At 41.0% G+C, this 17,708-nt stretch overlaps 2 protein-coding genes across 6 annotated transcripts; both read left to right on the forward strand.

The window, feature by feature from the left end:
- The first annotated feature begins 1,712 nt into the window (after nt 1–1,712).
- On the forward strand, nt 1,713–7,555 carry LOC115052976 (arfaptin-2-like). 5 transcript variants are annotated; one of them, XM_029517486.1, is made up of 10 exons: nt 1,713–1,932; nt 2,035–2,171; nt 2,780–2,888; nt 3,322–3,384; nt 3,923–4,009; nt 4,131–4,234; nt 4,567–4,788; nt 4,863–5,020; nt 5,104–5,278; nt 6,159–7,555. In XM_029517486.1, the coding sequence occupies exons 2-10, from the start codon at nt 2,052–2,054 to the stop codon at nt 6,312–6,314; spliced, it is 1,194 nt and encodes a 397-aa protein (XP_029373346.1). In that variant the 5' UTR covers nt 1,713–1,932; nt 2,035–2,051; the 3' UTR covers nt 6,315–7,555. The 5 variants fall into 5 exon arrangements, with proteins under 5 accessions (XP_029373346.1, XP_029373347.1, XP_029373348.1 ...); XM_029517487.1 differs by having other exon boundaries at nt 2,039–2,171; nt 6,159–6,314; XM_029517488.1 differs by having other exon boundaries at nt 2,063–2,171; nt 6,159–6,314.
- A 2,745-nt stretch (nt 7,556–10,300) lies between these two features.
- Nucleotides 10,301–16,456, forward strand: fhdc4 (FH2 domain containing 4). The gene is made up of 12 exons (XM_029518490.1): nt 10,301–10,431; nt 10,819–11,374; nt 12,327–12,388; nt 13,067–13,169; nt 13,371–13,456; nt 13,544–13,644; nt 13,743–13,813; nt 13,905–14,012; nt 14,087–14,157; nt 14,243–14,360; nt 14,451–14,615; nt 14,698–16,456. Exons 2-12 carry the CDS (start codon nt 10,979–10,981, stop codon nt 15,955–15,957), a joined length of 2,541 nt encoding a protein of 846 aa, XP_029374350.1. The 5' UTR covers nt 10,301–10,431; nt 10,819–10,978; the 3' UTR covers nt 15,958–16,456.
- The last annotated feature ends 1,252 nt before the right edge of the window (nt 16,457–17,708 follow it).

Below are 17,708 nucleotides of genomic sequence, written 5' to 3' on the forward strand. Positions count from 1 at the left end.
CATTGTCATGCTAATTTGTGACAAACTCAGCTCTAATCAATTTTAAGTAGGCAGCCAAATTACAGCTTGCGATCTTGTGCAATGGTAGTATCTAACTGCTGTGTATAATTCAACCTCCATTTGAGAACACAGAACAACTGGTTTGAAAATTCAAGCATGAGCAACAGCAAGCGGTTTGTGGGCCATGAATAATGTGGAGGTCAAAAGGTACTGGAGCTGAGGGGAGTTGAGTCAGTCACTTTCTTCAAATGGTGAGTCAAAACATACTCTTTCAATTATTCACTCAGCAAACTGGAACTAAGGTAGATGAAATATTCAGCTTTTAGATGAAAGTAACAGCAAATACCTTTTAAATTTCTGCCTTCAGTGGCGGTCCTCTATGAATATCTGTTAATAGGCTAAAGTCACTTATCAATAACCAAGTGACCCAGATTACCCAGTGTATTGGGTCTAATTAAACCAATTATTAATTAAAACCAAAAACATTTTTTTTTTTTTTACTACTTGATTGATTACTTAAAATCTGTGTTGCACACATGAATGTTTGACGATCTGGGTTCCTGTAACTTCTAGATTTCAAATTTAGTATGTCTACATATTTATAGATATTCTGCTTACAGACATGCTAAACATACATTTGTATATAGTGCATCAAATACCTTTTCTGCAATACCGCCCAAACATTTCTGAATTCTGGCAGAAGGATCAAACACAGAACAAACATTATGCCAGTCAAATAGCCTTTGACATGTTGATTTACTGATTTAGGGGGAAAACATGTATAACCCAGCCTCATCATTTGCCATTTTGCTTGTCTTTGATCTAGGGGATGCAGTATTTCAAAAAAAAAAAAAAAAAGATGAAGATTATGATGAAGCAGAAGCAAGAAGGGGGAAAAGGCTTTCTCAAACTGATTTTCCTGGTGTTTGGAAAAAATGGCACTTCCAGGAAATCAGCGCATTAAGAAATAAGATTCGTATTTTACTGTGATCCATTGTGTGAAAGGGTTGGTTCCTCTGCTCCAAGCTGGGGTAATTACAGAAAGCCTTCTACATTTGGAGAACATGTGCACTTTCCCTAGCATCTCTGATTGAAACAAATGAGGCAAATAATTGGAAGTGTGGTCAGTTTACTAGGGTGAGGTCTAACTTGAGGCCTTTCACGTCGGAAAACAAACGACTGTATTTATACAGTTTGATTTCAAGAGATATTGCAATCAACAGGCAGGAGGCAACGACCGTCCTTATAATGATTAATACTGTGAATACTTGAGGGGCCCTGGGGCTTAATGGACTCACTGATGATGAGTTACTGCGGGGGACAGCCTGGTTACTTTTCAGTCCTGGTCAGTGGGTTCTTGGTGACATCTTAAGGAGATGGCTGGTACTGCAGCTGAGGTGTAATGCAACGTCAGCACAGTCTACCGCTGCAAGACGTGGAAGATGGACCGGGGGAGGAGGCTGCACGGCGATGCTGCGTTAAAGTAACACCCTTCAAAATAAGAGCACTCATCCCCAGTATACCCTCGAGAGGCCTCGTTTGTGAAATACCGCTGGGTAAAAGCAAAAACTCAATTCGCCAGTTTTACTCCAGGCTAGCCAAGCTCTGCTTTTTGAAGCTAAATTATGCAGCAAATAACACGGTAAAACTCGCACCAGCTTTTATTTCGAAGGGATACTCCTAAAGCTCTGAGCTGGCTGGATGCAGAGGGATTTTCTGGCTGAGTTAAATGGAAGCAGGCGGATAACGTGTCAAAACAACAATCATGGACGCAGCTATTCAATGAAAAGTGAAGGCTAGCGGGGCTCTCCCGTTGAAAACCCCTCGGACGTTACCGGGCTGCAGTGAGGGCGAAGGACGACCGGGAGCTAGCTGCCACAGCGAGCGGCCACATCAGCACCGCCGACATTAGCCGGCCTCCATCCCGTCAATGTAAGGCCAGCTGGTAATGTGCGGTTTGTCCTGCGGTTGAACGGTGCACCGTGATCTCAGTCCGTGTGTGTGTGTGTGTGTGTGCGTGTGCGTGCGCGTCAGTCAGTGTTTGGTGCATCATGTCTTGCAGAGATTTCATCATGGCAGACAGTATCATGAGCAAGGCTGCTACCATGGAGATCCCCATTAACAGCAACGGAGACACCGGGACCCTGCCGGAGGATGACAGCCTGGAGCAGGTCGGTGGTCTCAGTCCGGCTCACCACACTCACGATGTCCAGTTCATTCAGCCAGGCTTGTTTTTGTGGCTGCCGATCAGTCTGTTATTACAGTTGATACCAACGCAGGCCTGTTAAGAGTGAACAGGCCTGCAGCTGTGTGCTGTGGAGATACAACACTAACACCATCAATGCTTTCCACCACCACTGATGTCTGAGTGGGATTCAGTGATCCGCTTTGAACACAGTGTCTCGTTCACAGAAAGAGGTCTTACATGTTGTATAACCACTGTAATAGAAAATACACAAAAATAGAAGTCATAGAACAGAGCATGAGGACCTTCTTGGTGTGGTCATCTCAACTTGGATCACCCAGTTTCAGTTTACTAAAAACACTATTTCTCCATATAATAAACAAAAATACTTTAACGAATACGCCTTCAGCATTAGGATTACAACAATTAATTACGTATACTGTAAGTTGATAACTTTCTGAACACCAAAAATACATATAAATACATATTTCTCCAATATTTGTAAGGAAAACCTGTGTTGTACATGCCTACGAAAGAAGTGTCAACCTATTTCAAACAATATTTACTTGCAGTATTTTGTTGTGAATCCCCCAGGATTTGCAGCAGGTGATGGTGTCTGGACCTAACCTAAATGAAACCAACATCGTGTCAGGAGGATATGGCGGGCCTGCAGGGGGCATCATACCAACCAGTACCATCAAAGGTAAAGAAGACAAACCTGCTTTCCCAGTTTCTTGTTTACTCTTTGCAGTACCATTTGTTACACAAGGATATAATAAATGCAAAAGTAAAAGTTGCAATACCACGTCAATTAAATATGGCTGTCTATCAGTAGAAATGACCCTGCCAATTATTTTGCCAGGTGCTGCCATATCTGGCTTCAAACAGCAGACAACAGCATTTTGAAGACCCCTGCCCAGTCTTCCCTCATGTCTATTGTTAATTGCTGGCTGTGATGAGCTGTGCCAAGGCTCTGTCAGTGTTGTTGCAATCCTTCACTGACTCAGAGAGGTCGATACATAATGCTCGTTTAAGAAACCATACAGAGAGCTTTTCCTTCATCTATTTTAATGTGCCACCAGAGAGCTGCTGACCTTTAGGCTCCTGTTCATATTGCAAACGTCCATATCCCATAGGGCCTGCAATTCGCTTCAACCCTGAGTATCTGGACAGAGGAAGAGCCCCTGCAGCAGGACCAGGTGTCTGTGTTTTCTAATGACCCCTTTTTTGTTTTCTAATTTAACCTTTTTGTGGTGGTCTGTGAAAGGTTTTGAGATTGCCTGACCAAGGGAGTTGTATGCAACTTTGCCTGTACCCTTTGTACTCACAGCTTTGGCAAGATGAAATATTTTGGCAGCTGACAAAATCAAGGGCACACTAACCTATAAGTACAGGACTGTCATTTGAAATATATTTATTCTAACCTATTAAGGATGTCCTCTTTTGTACTATAAATGCACTTTGGATGACTGTTTTGTCTTTGTTTCATACTCGCCATTCATCCCATGAAGTCCATTTTCATCCTTTTTAAAAATCCTTTTAGCCTGCATGAGTAACCTGCATGGTGAATTGTTTCTAAACCTCATTGTCTCCTGCTTATGACGTCACAGATCATTCATCACAGAGCCTACTGTTTTCTTTTCAGTTTACATATCTCACCTCTAAGCTCGTGTGACACTTTTTACAGCCATGCCTTTGTCTCATCCTCGCTCTTAATCATCACCATGCTCATTTCAGACATTCGCATGAAATCCAGGGGCATTACATTGCCTAAAAGCCAGTCAGCAACCAGTCAACTTTCCCAACACACAGACCAGCATCCAGGTATCACTAGGTTCATCATCATCATGTCCTGACTTTTCCCACTCGTTGTCATTGTCCACACGATTTTTGCAAATCTCTGCCATGTAATCTTTTAACAGAATTTCTTCCTTTTCTCTTTTAGGCTCATCAAACCATAATGGCAGTAATCCAAGTGAAGAAGTAACTCGCGGTGTGGCAGTAGAGAAATTAGACAGCGTCAAAAAATGGGGAATAAACACATACAAGGTAATATGTGCTGTGTGCAGATAATGTGTTTGAGTCCCCAGCAGCACTTTTTGTATCACTCCACCAGCTAATTTATGTCATATAGCTTGAAAAGACAGTTTAATTTCGTCATGTCATTCCTTGTTAAGTTTGTGTGTACATATGTATATATTTGTGTGTGTATGTATGTATAAATATAATTATTTGCCTATTTATTACTGTATAAAATAAATGTTTTGAGTAGTTCTTGTTTTCAAACAGAAAATCAACCACATTCATTCTTATGTGGAGGCGGCTAAACGTCTGTGTCCAACTCTCTCATCCATAACTTAATCTCCATATCCACTGTTCAGTGTACCAAACAGATGTTTTCCGAGCGGTTTGGCAGAGGCTCACGAACAGTGGACCTTGAACTAGAGGCACAGATTGACGTCTTAAGGGACACCAAGAACAAGTATGAAAACATCCTAAGACTGGCTACTGCGCTCATCAATCATTTCCAAAGCATGGTGCAGACGCAACAGGCTTTGGGAGACACCTTCACCGACCTCAGCCAGAAGTCCCCAGAGTTGCAGGTCTGTACTGCCAGGGATGCCGGTGTGGCGTATAATCAAAATGCAGCATGTAAAATGTCGGTGTTTTTCTGCAGGATGAATTCGGTTACAATGCAGAAACACAGAAGCTGTTGTGTAAGAACGGCGAGGCTCTGCTTGGTGCAATCAACTTCTTTGTATCCAGCATCAACACCCTGGTCAACAAAACAATGGAGGACACTTTGATGACCATTAAGCAGTATGAAAATGCAAGGTAACAAAACCTGAAATAGTTCCAGAAGTGTGCTTAAATGGAAGGTGAGAGCTTGTGACTGTCTTTGCTATGCTTGTGTGCAGACTTGAGTTTGATGCCTACCGTTCAGATCTGGAGGAGCTGAGTTTGGGTCCTAGGGATGCTGCTGCCATGGTCCGCATTGAGATGGCTCAGCACGAGTACCAAATCCACAGAGACAAATATGAAAGACTCCGCAGTGATGTCACCATCAAGCTCAAATTCCTGGAAGAAAACAAGGTAGGATTTTATTTTATTTTTTATTTTTCTTTTGACTTTCATCCAAACAGTCACCTCTTTACCAAGTCATTTCAAGTGATAGTTTGTGTCATTTTACATGAGATTGTGTGAGGTACACATCTCCAGTCAGTGTATTAGCTGCTTTAGGGAAACAATTGGAAGCATGTGGTGCTGTCGAAAGTATTGAATACCTATTTTAGCCCCTAAAAATACTCGCAGAAAGAAACTTGTGTATAGGAATACAGTAGATCAACAGTTGAAAAACTGAGTTACAAAAGAAAGGGTTGTTTGACAGTAAATAGAGTGATAAGAATGTTCAAAATACAACATACAATTCAACCAATGGAAGTTTTTACACACACCTTACATCTACAAGCTAAAAACAACATAATCAATTCAATGTGCTTACTGTTTTAATACATCTTATAGTTTCCATTTGTGGCGCACAATAATTTCCTCAGAAACTCTTGAGTATGGGCCTGACTAAGGCTCAAATATGTGGCTGAGTCTCACCAAATTTTCCTGCACTAATGATATTGAAGCCGTCTCACCTGCCAAGTTGGCTCAAGCTGCAGCGGTGCCTGGCATGCAATGCATAACGAGGAAGTGAGCTTTGACATACTTAGAAACACTGTTTTTCCTTTTTTACTTATATTTTAAATTTTATGCTCAGGACGACAGCTAATCACAGTCATCAGTGATCGTGAAGCCTGCTGCCAAATTGGCTTCAAAGAAAGATCAGCAAAAAACTTTTTCTTAATCTGGTTTTGCTCCATATAAACACACAACCACTCAAAATATTTTGGGTGACTGAGTATCACCTTAACTAACTGGACTGTGATTGTAACGGCAGGTTTTTACTTTCTCTCATTTCTTCAAGGTGAAGGTGATGCACAAGCAGCTGCTTCTCTTCCACAATGCTATCTCAGCATACTTTGCTGGCAACCAGCAGCAATTGGAACAAACTCTAATTCAGTTCAACGTAAAGTTAAAGCCCCCGGGGTCAGACAAGCCATCCTGGCTGGAGGAGCAGTAAAGATCTCTCAGGGTTGTTTTGAGATGTACAGTGATGGTGAAGAACATGAGACAAGAGTCAAATGTATAAAGAGTGTTGTAGGATCAGTTGAGTGAAGAAGAAAATCACAAAGGAACAGTTTTGTAATGTTTTTCAGTATCTCTTATTCTACATAGGCGGAACAAGGTTTTCAGTTGTGTTTACTTTTTTTTTCTTCTTTTTTTTTGCTAAACCACAAAAAGACCTTTGTTACTCTGTTATGCTTTAGGTAGCACAATCAGTTACTTGTATATCACCTCTTATTTATGTACACTATAATCTACTATTGTGGAGGTACCCCTTGGCGGTTTTGCACATGCATTATTTAGTTTTTTAATGTTGTCTCAAGCGTAATCTTTGATATTTCAGAGTATATCACAAGACAGGGATTCCACAAATCAAATTTGAAAGTTAGTGGGATGATGTCAAAAAGGTTTACTTTGATTTCATGTGTGTGCATGAGTGCACCGTGTTCCTCTGATTCAGATTTAAATCAAAGTCATCAGGATATGACACAGTTTTTATGTTTCTAATGACACTTTGTGGAATACCTGCCTTCAAGGCCAGTTTACATTTTACATGCATAGAATAGAAAATATATACAAATAGTTAATATAGTGATTTTCTCTAATATACAATCCATAACTGACTTCCGGAAAATTTTGGTACCTTAAGATATATCTTTATGAATCCAGCATAGTTACAACTATCTGTCTTTTTTTACTCCACTGTTTACACATTGAAGCAAGCCTCGAAAACAGATGTAATCCATATGATAAAAGCAGACATCTCAGTTATCACAAAGAAATCCAAATTAAACTGCCACACATAGCTGGTGTATGATTATGTTTCACTGTGTGTCAGGAGGAAGCAAATTTTTTGAAGTTTCAAACTTTAAAAGACAGCGAATGGAAATACAGAATACACATGAAAACCCGTGCTCTAGTTTCACTGTCTCTTCAAGGACAGAATGTAAGTACATTTTTCTTGATTTGGATTATTTATTGAGCAGTCTGTTTGTAACATAATATCGTATGTTACATACATTTATTTTAAATCGTAGTCAACTGATTGTCATTGTCTTGTTCTGCATTTCCAATTAAGTCTGCTGGATGTTTTATTTCACATAACTGTGCAATCTACACAATTTTGTCACTTTGATTGAAGGATGTTTTCACAGAGTATGTACAGACGACTCAATACGTATGTAATATGTATGTATATGACAATACAGTCTGATATATCTCTAACATGCTTGCCATGACTTATTTCATGAAAGTATTTTCTGCTCTAGTTTCTCATCTAGTGGTCTGCTTTTCCATCACTCATCCTGACATGTTCGGCTGCCCAGGCCAGGAATCAAACCCACTACCTTGCTATTTCTATTGTGGGTGGTGACCACTCATGCCACCATTCTAACCACTACTCCACTGTTCTACTGAAGGAACACGGCAGAACACTGGTAGATCAGCAACCTCCATCAGTATTATTCATTTACAGTTCTCATACAGGTGCCATATTATATCATTTCGTTATTATAAATATGATAGACATACTGTATTTCTCCTGAGGGAAATTCGCTTACATGCATCATTCACACAATAACATACAGAGGCATGCTGCCTCACCTTTACACTGCAATGTGCTTTACTTCCCAAAGTGACACACAAACAGCTCATTTTTGTAGGTTTACAAACGCACAATAGGCTCAGCAATGGGGAACTATATTTAATTGAGATATTGTGCTAAAACCTGGTTAATATCCACACAGCTCCACTTTAGGGGATCAGGAGGTCTTTGGTGGTTGTGCTGTGTTACCTGGTGTTAAATAACAGACAGTAAACTGTTTTCAAACTTATACTTAGTGGAGAATTCAACTCTTTCCCTAAACTGTTCAGACGATTCTGTTGCTCCGGTAATCTAACTAAAGATTAGCAATGTCCTGTAGCTCTCTCTTCCTCCTTCTCCCTGTCCTCTCCTGTTCTGTGTGCTACATGTCTACTTCCTCCTCTGCCTCTTTTCATGATAGTACTTCTTGTAATAGATGCAGGATGATGGCAGAAATGGAGGCCAGGATTAGTAGGTTGGAGTCGCGGCTCTGCACTTTAGCTAGTCGACCTAAAGCAACTCTTTGGGCAGCCGAGAGAGTTTTCTCCCCCACAGACCATTCGGGTCTGAGTCTTTTGTTCACTGCTGTGCAGGCTCAGCATAGAAATTAGTGATTTGATCACAACCCATAACTACTAGTGATAGGAATTCTTTTGGCACGGCTCAATAAAAGGGACGGCTCTTTTGGCTCTCAAGTGGCTTTTTGTTGCTTACATTACACCCTTCTCAATTAGACAAAAGGTCCAATCTCTGATTGCATAGTTATTTATCAACTTTTAGCTATTTAGTGTGAAACAACCAGAAATATAAAAAGAACACAATGAAAGCACTAATATAAACAAGTGGGCAGCACAGGTTTGGTTCCCAGCTTGGGTCCTTTCTGTGCAGAGTTTGCATGTTCTCCACGTGCCGGCGTGGGTTTCCTCACACTGTCCACAAACATGCATGTATAGGTTAACTGGGGACTCTAAGTCGACCGTAGGTATGAGTGGTTGTTTGTCTGTGTGTTGGCCCTGCGACCCTGAAACGGATAAAGTGGTTGAAGATGAATGAATGAATACATAAAAATGTGTAAAAGAAAAACAGGCAACAGTTTCAGCTAGTTTTTAGAGAAGACTGGCATTGAAGTGTGAAGAAAAACGAAGTGCCTCAGCTTTGAAGGGCTGCTTCTGTTCCTTCTCTCTGTAATTATTTGCCCTGTTTTTTAGATTTTAGAAGATACTCAGAAGGGATGGATGTGGCCACAATTCACAGTCTCCGTGCCATCTCACGTACAAGGCGTGGGTAGACTGAAGCCTCGGTCGCCCATTCTGCCTTTGCTTGATCAATGAAACTGAAATACATCCAAATTTTACTTCTTTCCCTGCCAAGCATTTTCAATTCCCACCTGTGTCCAGCGTCTCCCTGTGGGTGTGTTAGTGACCATTCTCTCTCTGTGCTGTGTGTAGCCCCTCCCCCTTCCTGCTCAGTGCTCATGGACTGACCAATCACGTGGGGCTTGAACAGAAAAAACATGAAGCGAGTGCTAGTCAGGCAGGATCCGGTTCCCCTCGTTCATTTCAAAGAGCCGTATCGTTCGCGACCGACACATCACTAATAACTACGGGTCTTCCGTTCATTATTGACGCGGTTACATCAGTAACATGACCAATGCTGTTGTTACTGGTGAGCAGAGCCATCTGACGTTAGCACGAAAGTTAACATTAGCTATGTAGCTTTGGGATGGAGGTTTAATTTGCCTTTCCGTTGGAACAAATTCCTACACTACGGGCCTTCAGTGACCAGGTGGGCTAAAGCGGAGTGCTCTCCTACCGGATGGAGCAATCAGTCATTTCAGCTTCAGCAGGCTGTGGCCCAGAAGGGTGCTCAATAGCTTCACAAAATATGCCAAATGAAGCAAAACCACGTTGCTTCAGTGTTTGTCAGTCATTGCTCAAATGACAGTTACAGCGCCACTCTGGTTCCAATTAACGAAATGAACGAATGACTTTGTTAATTTTACTGAACGAGATTAAGAGATCCGAGCTTCCCACCACCAGCCTGAGCTGTGTGTAACTGGTTACTGATCTCCACACAGCTGTGGTGAGTTCAAGTGTTTGCTGATAAATAGTTAAAGTCCGGTCTGACATGGAGCAGTTTAATGTCTATCAGGGGTCGCATCAGGGGTTGGATGGTGTAAGAAGTCCAACGAATTGGAGAAATTGATGTATTTGTTTGTTTGTTTTTTGTTGTTTATCGGGGCGTGGATCAGTGACCTGTCGTCCTGTGGCGACACGGCGGGGCCAGCGCTCCCAGGCGGCAGACTCGGGCGGACATGCCTCCACCTGGGCGGGCCGTCGTGTGCAGGTCTGCGGGCGTGCCGACACTTTGTGTTGCGTTATCCAGTCTGATGTCACTCTTTGCTTCAGGAGTCTCAACCAGGCGACACCGGGAAGTGAAACAGAAAAGGAAGGTTAAATTAGGACCAAGCGACCGATCCTGAATCACCGAGGTAGGTTCTTTTTTACTTTCTGATCAGATCAGGTTTTTTGCTTGTTTGTTTGTTTTTCTGAGTGGGGAGGCATAAAAAACCTCTGAAGAAACAGTGTTTCCTGTTCAAAGGTTGAGGTGGATTCCGGAATAAAACGGACCCAGATCCAGACCAGAACCTTTATATATATATATATATATATATCTTTATTTTAGGCTTCCTTTTGGTAGCACAAAATCAGTGCCACAACAATTATTTATTCTTCTATTTATTTTAAAACATTTATACATTTAACAATCAAAAATCATAAGTGAGGTTAAAAGAACTAGAATTAAAAGCTTTCTTCGTTGCTAAACTGCACACATGTCTCCCCACCCTGTTCTGTTTTTTTTTTTTTTTCTTGTTTAGTTTGAACACATCATCCTATCTGACAAGTCTCAGCACAAAAGGCTGTGCTGCTGTCAGGTAACAGTCAATCAGAACACTTTGTATTTTGCTTAATCCCGCCTCTGTATGGGAGTGAGGCCATGACTGAATCCCAGACCTTCTGAGGGCTTTTTGGCAAAAGATGCAACCAGGAGGATCTCCCACTCCACCTCCTCCACCACCCCTGCTGGCACCACCTCCACCTCCACCTCCACCACCTCCACCTCCTCCTCCTCCACCTCCACCTCCTCCTCCTCCAGCTCCTGGCCTTCCTTCACCCCTACATGGCCAGGGCCTCTTTGGAAAATTGGAGCGCCGCCGCTCCAGGATGCGTAATTTCAACTGGGAAACCCTTCCCAAACACAGTGTGGTGGGAAAGCACAATATCTGGACATCAGACACGACTGATGGTGAATATGAGCTGGACACCGATCGCATGGAGGAGCTGTTCAGCCACAAGCAGTGCCAGCAGAAAATCAAAGCCCTGAATCGACAGAGTCTGAGGGGCCTGCCATCTTCGGCACCAGGCGGGGAGCTGGTGAGTACAGGCAGCCTGAGGATACAGATGTCACAGTGCTGAGTCAGTGACACTTTAACCCCAGTGGTCTGTAGCAACAGATTGAAATGCACGGTATTTTTCTTGTGTAACACTGAGATACTGGATTGATTTCATTTATTTATTTATTTATTTTTTGCTTGGTTTGATGTTAAGATAAACAGGAAACATTTTACAATGTTTCTACCAACAACCACTGCAGATTATAGATATAAGGATTTTCTCAGATGAGCTAATTCCACCTGTTACTTTTGTAAGTCCTCCCATGAAAGAGTAGAGAAGTAATCAATGTGATGGTGTGCTGCATTATCAGAATGGTAATAATTATAATATAATGTTTGTCTTAGGAACATTTTCTTTTGATTTTAAAACACCCAATACCAGGGTGGAGTGTCCCTATTCTTCTCTGTTTGCTAAAGGAAGATAGATTTGTATCCTCATACAGAACTATTCTGTATACTAGCCTACTTATATTCTGGATCTAAACTGCTCTACAGAATCAACTTTTTTCGTTTTTATAAAGGCAAGGATTAAACCCTAAAAAAGCAAAAACAAATTAGTTTAAGATATGGCAGGTTGTGCGTATAGATTTATATCAGCCACTGTTATTTCTTATGTAGATCAGCTGAGGTGTAATGTTTGCCCGAACAAAAGTGGGTTAAGGTGTGCTAGTAAAACTTTTACTTTGACCTGTGTCCCGTTTTCCAAAGACGAAACACACTGACAAAATGTATCACTAATGGAAAATAGTATCTTTACCACTGATACTTCAATACAATCAACTCAAGGAATTCTTAACCTTTGGAATCAACTGTCTGTTTGGAAAGGCGAGGTATCTGTGATACAAAAGACACTGCTTAAGCCAACAGTGAAATTATCTTAACAAATGGCAAGCTGATTATATCCAGGTCTGTGTCTCTTTCCATATCCCCAGATTTCCATCCTCAGCTCCAAGAGAAGCATGAACATTGGAATTTTCCTGAAGCAATTCAAGCGGTGAGTCAGTGGTGGCGTACCTGGGGTGTGATTGTTTTTGCGCCACGATGTTCTTGTGTTTGAGTACAGAGCAACACAGGATGAGGCAGACACATTAGTCGGCAATATGGCTGCCTCATGCTCACAATCCTTTCACATCTGACAAGTCCCAGCTTGTCTGATCTACACCTTTCTACAGCTCCAACATGCTATCTGATGCGGATAACAATAATGCTGCAGATAACCTGCAGCATTATTGTAAATGTATTGCCCATGGCTATTGTATGCCACGCATCTAGTAGTAAATACCATGGTTAATTCAGATCATTTTGATGATGAGCAGCAAAGTGATTTTATATACATTAATCTAACCATTTAATGGCTTCCATTAGTTCAAATTCTTCAAAAAATGTGATTCCCTCTGTCTAAAACAGAGTTAAAGGATATTTCATCAGTCTCATGCCTTGTACATGATGTGTTTTTTGAGGATTGACATCAGGAGTTCCTGCAGTGTTGTAATTTTGCTAAGATTTTTGAGCAGGCAGAGGCTTGTTGGTCTCAAGCACCCAAGTCTTTCAAAGATTCAAACATGTTGTGTTAACATGACACACATTGCTCTTTAGATTTCCCAACACTAAAACAAAAACACACAGTAACTATACAAGTCAACCCTATTGCTGTTTCTGCCTCTTTCCATAGGCCTGTAGAAGACTTGATTGAAGAAATTAAATCAGGAAATAGTCTCAGTTTTGGTTCTGGAAAACTGAGGGAGCTCTGCAAGTTGGCACCGGACGATGGGGAGGTATTTGTTTGAGCCCCTTGTTTTCTCTAATGCAATTTGTCACACTTACAACAACATTTCTAATCAAGACAATAACACAAATGTATAATATGTATGTAATAATATATATGTGTTTAAATTGTATTTATATTATTTGTAATATAAATTCAATAAATATGTATTCATTGTATATATTCTTGGGGGGTGTTTTAATTAATTCAGGTGAAGCAGCTCGTCAAGTTTAAGGGTGATCACTCCGCTCTTCCTGAAGCAGATAGGTTTATGCTATTGCTGGTCAAGATTCCCAGGTGAGCTACCTGTAATATAATTCCAAGTGTGGAATGTGTTTAATATCAGTTGTGGTTCATTAATGATGGAGATTTCATATCTCTTAGTTATGAAGAGCGTCTCAGCAGCTTGGTGCTCAAAGAGGAATTTTTCCCCCTTGTCGAAGAAATGAGAGACTTCATTGGAACTTTGACAGCTGCTGGAAAGGGTATTGTGTGTTTTTTAAAATGACAAGATTCTCTAAAGGCTTTAAGTTAATAAAATCAGATTTAGAGTTTAACCTTTTTTTTTTGTTGTTTCTTTTAGAGCTATTGGAATCTGACAACCTACACTCTGTCATTCGCCTGGTTTTAAAGACTGGAAATTACATGAATGCTGTGAGTCAGTGTTATGTGACAATAGAGTTTAAGATGAATTTTGGTTTATGGTCTGCATCATTCAGTCTTACCTTGTTTAATTTGATCACAGGGTGGCTATGCAGGCAGTGCCATTGGCTTCCGAATGGCTTCTCTGTTAAAGTTAGTGGACACCAAAGCAAACAAACCTGGAATGAATCTTATGCATTATGTCGTGATGGTAAATATCTTTTATTTCTTTTGATCTGCTTGAAATCTATAGTAGGTTTACATGTATCTTTACATTTACCACAGCAAGCTCAGAGGGTAGACGTAGGGCTTCTTGAATTTCCGGAACAACTGAAACACATCGAAGCTGCAGCAAGGTAAAGAATTTCATTATTCGTATTGTATCTTAACATTCCTTTTAATTGCAGTGCTATCAAATCCATCTTCTTTTCATTCTCCAAGGATAAATAAAGGTGACATTGAAGCAGAGTTTGGAAAATTGGTAAAGACAGTACAAAATGCCAAAAAAGATACCTTAAAGCAGGAAGACCTAAAGGAACAGATGGAGGATTTTCTAGAGGTAAAGAAGGCTTCTGTTGGAGGATTCAGTTAGGCTGTTTGATTTTAATGGTTCTCACATGCTTAAATGTTTTTTTCCATGGTTTTCTAGGAGGCTGCAGTGTGTTTGGCTGAATTAGAGACTGAGCTACAGGAATTGCAGTCAGTGAGTAACTTTGTGGCAGAATACTTCTGTGAAGACCCAAATAAATTCAAATTGGAGGAATGCTGCTCCATTTTTAACTCTTTTTGTGAACGATTCCTGCGGGCCATTCAGGTAAGAACTTTTGCTGTCATCATTTTTATTAGCAGAGGCAAACTGAGCTCCTGATTGATCCAGTAACTCTGGTTTTCTGCAGGAAAACAAGGCTAGAGAGGTGGCAGAGGTAAAGCGACGACACCGAGATAGACTAGAAATTGCTGCCAAGCGCAGATCCACAGCTACTTGTTCCAGCAGAGACAAGGAAATGGATGGTGTTGCATTAGAATCGGTACTACAGAGTTTCCTTACAAAGCATGCGTCTCGCAGAAGACCTGGAAGACCCTCATCCACTCACGGGAGCCCAACAACAGGCAGCCCGAACAATGGGAGCTTATCAGAAATTACAGTGCAGATGAATGTCCCCACTGGAAATCAAAAAAGAGGTGACTTATGTAGAGTGAAGGAGATGGGCAGAAAAGAGTGGAATTCAGCAGCTGAACTTACAGAAAATTCCACACAAAATAACGTTCAATCAAATAGCGTGGAGAGCAAGGACAAAGGATGCTTTCCTTGTGAGGAAGAGATAAAAACTTCCAGAAAAGATGACCTGCACCCGCCCAAAAGGCCCACAAGCATTTCCTCAAACAGAACTTTCTCGAGCACCACTGATGATGGTGAGGAAGATATACAGGACAATAATGAGGAGGAGGCCCAAAAGTTGCGTGAAGCATCTAAAAAAGTTTTGCGCTTTCAGAAAAGTCATAGCAGCGTCTCATCTGGGGACTATCCCTTGGAAAATCAGAAATCTCCCAGTGCAGGTTCCACTTTACCTCGTCAGCGCACCTTTGATGAGGAAATGGACAGGTATCCCGGAGACCCAACAAATGAAGATTTGGTAAAATTTTTGCTTAATGGCTCATCCACCCCAAAACGCAACCTATGCCGTCGCCATACTCTTCCTACTAAAGTCCCCAAAACTGACGAAGAGGAAGATAATCTGTGGGATCAGCCTGAAGTCAGAAGTCCTATTCCTGTGGCAAGGGAAAAAGGGACACCGTCCGCCATGGGTGTGGAACAGAACTCCTCCAAACAAGTTTTTGATTTTACCAATGTTTCTCACAACTGTAAAAAAGCTGCTGCTCAAGACCAGACCTCTCCATCAGCAGAAAAGAAAAGCAAACCAAATGTTTCTTCATCTCAGTCTCCAGATGACATGCTTGGGGAGCAAAGCCAAGAGGGCAAATCAATGGATTCCGCAGACAACCACTCGGACAGCAATAATGAAAAAACTCCCCCCGGGAGTACGTGGTTAAAGACTGACTCCTCCTTTTTTAATTTCTTTAAGCGCCTTGGAGATATAAGCAAACTGCAGAACAGCAAGGATACTGTTCGTAAGGGCAGTGACTCCAGTGTATAGACTTTGAAAGATATAAAATGTAAAGAAGGGGAAGTACGGGAATTTACTTGTAATTAACAAGTGGTGGTGCTGCGTATGTGTTTCTTCAGTGACACTAACTGGATAATGGGTTGTAAAGGTTGTGAAGAGGCAGAAAGCCCCAGGAATGTTGTTGGGAGAGTTTTTTCAGACTGTTTTGTATGTCGTGCCACCAGATGGCAGAATTACACAGTTACACGGTAAACTGTTGTACAGAAAATGTGGGCTTTGTTGAATTACAGATTGCTAGTATACTGTTTAGTAAGCAAAAACAGCAACAGACATACTCACTGCAAACAAGTTTTCTTTGTCCATGCATGACGCAGTCAGATAAATGACGGATAAATCACATACAGCGTGTGTTGCAATGTTAAGAGAAAGTCAAGTGTAATGACAAGACAGTAGAGTACTGTAATCAAACTGTATTGAGCTGTTGGTTTGAATGTTATTTTTGATACTTTGATAAATGACTTGTGCTGTGTGTTTGAATGCAGCGTTATTTGCAGTTTTAAAGTTATGAATCTTTGTTTTTTTCCTCTTTGTATATATATGTTGTACGCAGAGAAGCGCATCAAAAACGCACAGGGACGTGGATGCTTTCAGAGTCTTACTGAATTCAGCCATTGTTTCAGTCTTAAATGGGTCAGCGTTAGAAAGGCAGCCTGTATCTGGGCAGAGCTGAACCATGGACTGTCAGTCTAAAAATGAAGGCTGCTGATCTCAGGTTTGTTGAAGGACAAACCTGAAGGCCTACTGAGATGGAAACGACCAGCCTGCCTGTATTTACCTCTACACACTGCTTGTGCCACTGCCAGGCTGTTTCCACGAGGCCTTGCGCCAATACACGCAAAATGTCAAAATGTATACTGGGATTTCTTTCAAGCTAATACCAGAGTTGCAAAAGCTCACTTTTCACGTGCAGCAAATCGTACTTTTAGTTGTGTTCTCATCTAAAGACTCACTGGAGTCATCTGAAAGGTTGTGATATTTATTTGTGATGAACTATTTATAAGACTGAGATTTGTGGCCAATTGAATTACACCAATACAAAAAGTCCTGCCATTAATTATGAATTGTCAAATTGTTTTTGTAACTGTCAGTAGGCTTGTTCAATGAATACACACAAATACCAAAAACAAAAGTTTAAGTACGAGAGACAGGAGAACACTACTGCCTACGCAGTATTTTCATGCTGAAGTAATATTCAGAAATAAAAACATATCGACTACATGTTTATACAGAACTGTTTATTTAGAGTGATGAATCAGCCGATGTTTTATTTCATTCAAGCTCCAGAAAACATTTGAAATCGTCACTCTTCTTTTGTAGAGTACAGATACAGATAGAGCTTCTGAATTGCAGGTCCCACAGGTACAGTATGTAAACGCTTTCACAGCTTTCAGTTGGCTTTATTTTACAGAGGAAACAAGGAAGAGTTGCTCTTCTTATCTTTGCTTTTGGATGCGGGCCATAAAAAGAACGGTTGTACAGTAATGACATCATTGTGTTAGCTGTGAGTCTTTCCTCATTCGTTGTGGAACCTGTTTTGAATTTGCAATGTGATGAAAACAAATGGCTCTGGTAGACAATGTGTCTTGAATTATCATTGTATTGTAACATCAGCTTTTTGAAAAATGATAGGCCTGCTGAAACAGAGACTGTCTATTATTTTAATTGTATTGTATTTTCCAGTTGCTAACAGTAGCAGCTATTGTGTTGTCAGTCGCTTCAGT

The sequence above is a fragment of the Echeneis naucrates genome, chromosome 13 (genome assembly GCF_900963305.1).
Source record: "Echeneis naucrates chromosome 13, fEcheNa1.1, whole genome shotgun sequence".
NCBI lineage: Eukaryota > Metazoa > Chordata > Actinopteri > Carangiformes > Echeneidae > Echeneis > Echeneis naucrates.

Bases quoted from the DNA above. Each gene is read 5' to 3' on its own strand.
- LOC115052976 (XM_029517486.1), top strand. From the start codon at position 2,052: ATGTCTTGCAGAGATTTCATCATGGCAGACAGTATCATGAGCAAGGCT. The intron at 2,172-2,779 runs GTCGGTGGTCTC...TGAATCCCCCAG, and splicing joins AGGATGACAGCCTGGAGCAG to GATTTGCAGCAGGTGATGGT. The intron at 4,789-4,862 runs GTCTGTACTGCC...GTTTTTCTGCAG, and splicing joins AGAAGTCCCCAGAGTTGCAG to GATGAATTCGGTTACAATGC.
- fhdc4 (XM_029518490.1), top strand. From the start codon at position 10,979: ATGCAACCAGGAGGATCTCCCACTCCACCTCCTCCACCACCCCTGCTG. The intron at 13,170-13,370 runs GTATTTGTTTGA...TAATTAATTCAG, and splicing joins TGGCACCGGACGATGGGGAG to GTGAAGCAGCTCGTCAAGTT. The intron at 13,645-13,742 runs GTATTGTGTGTT...TGTTTCTTTTAG, and splicing joins TTTGACAGCTGCTGGAAAGG to AGCTATTGGAATCTGACAAC.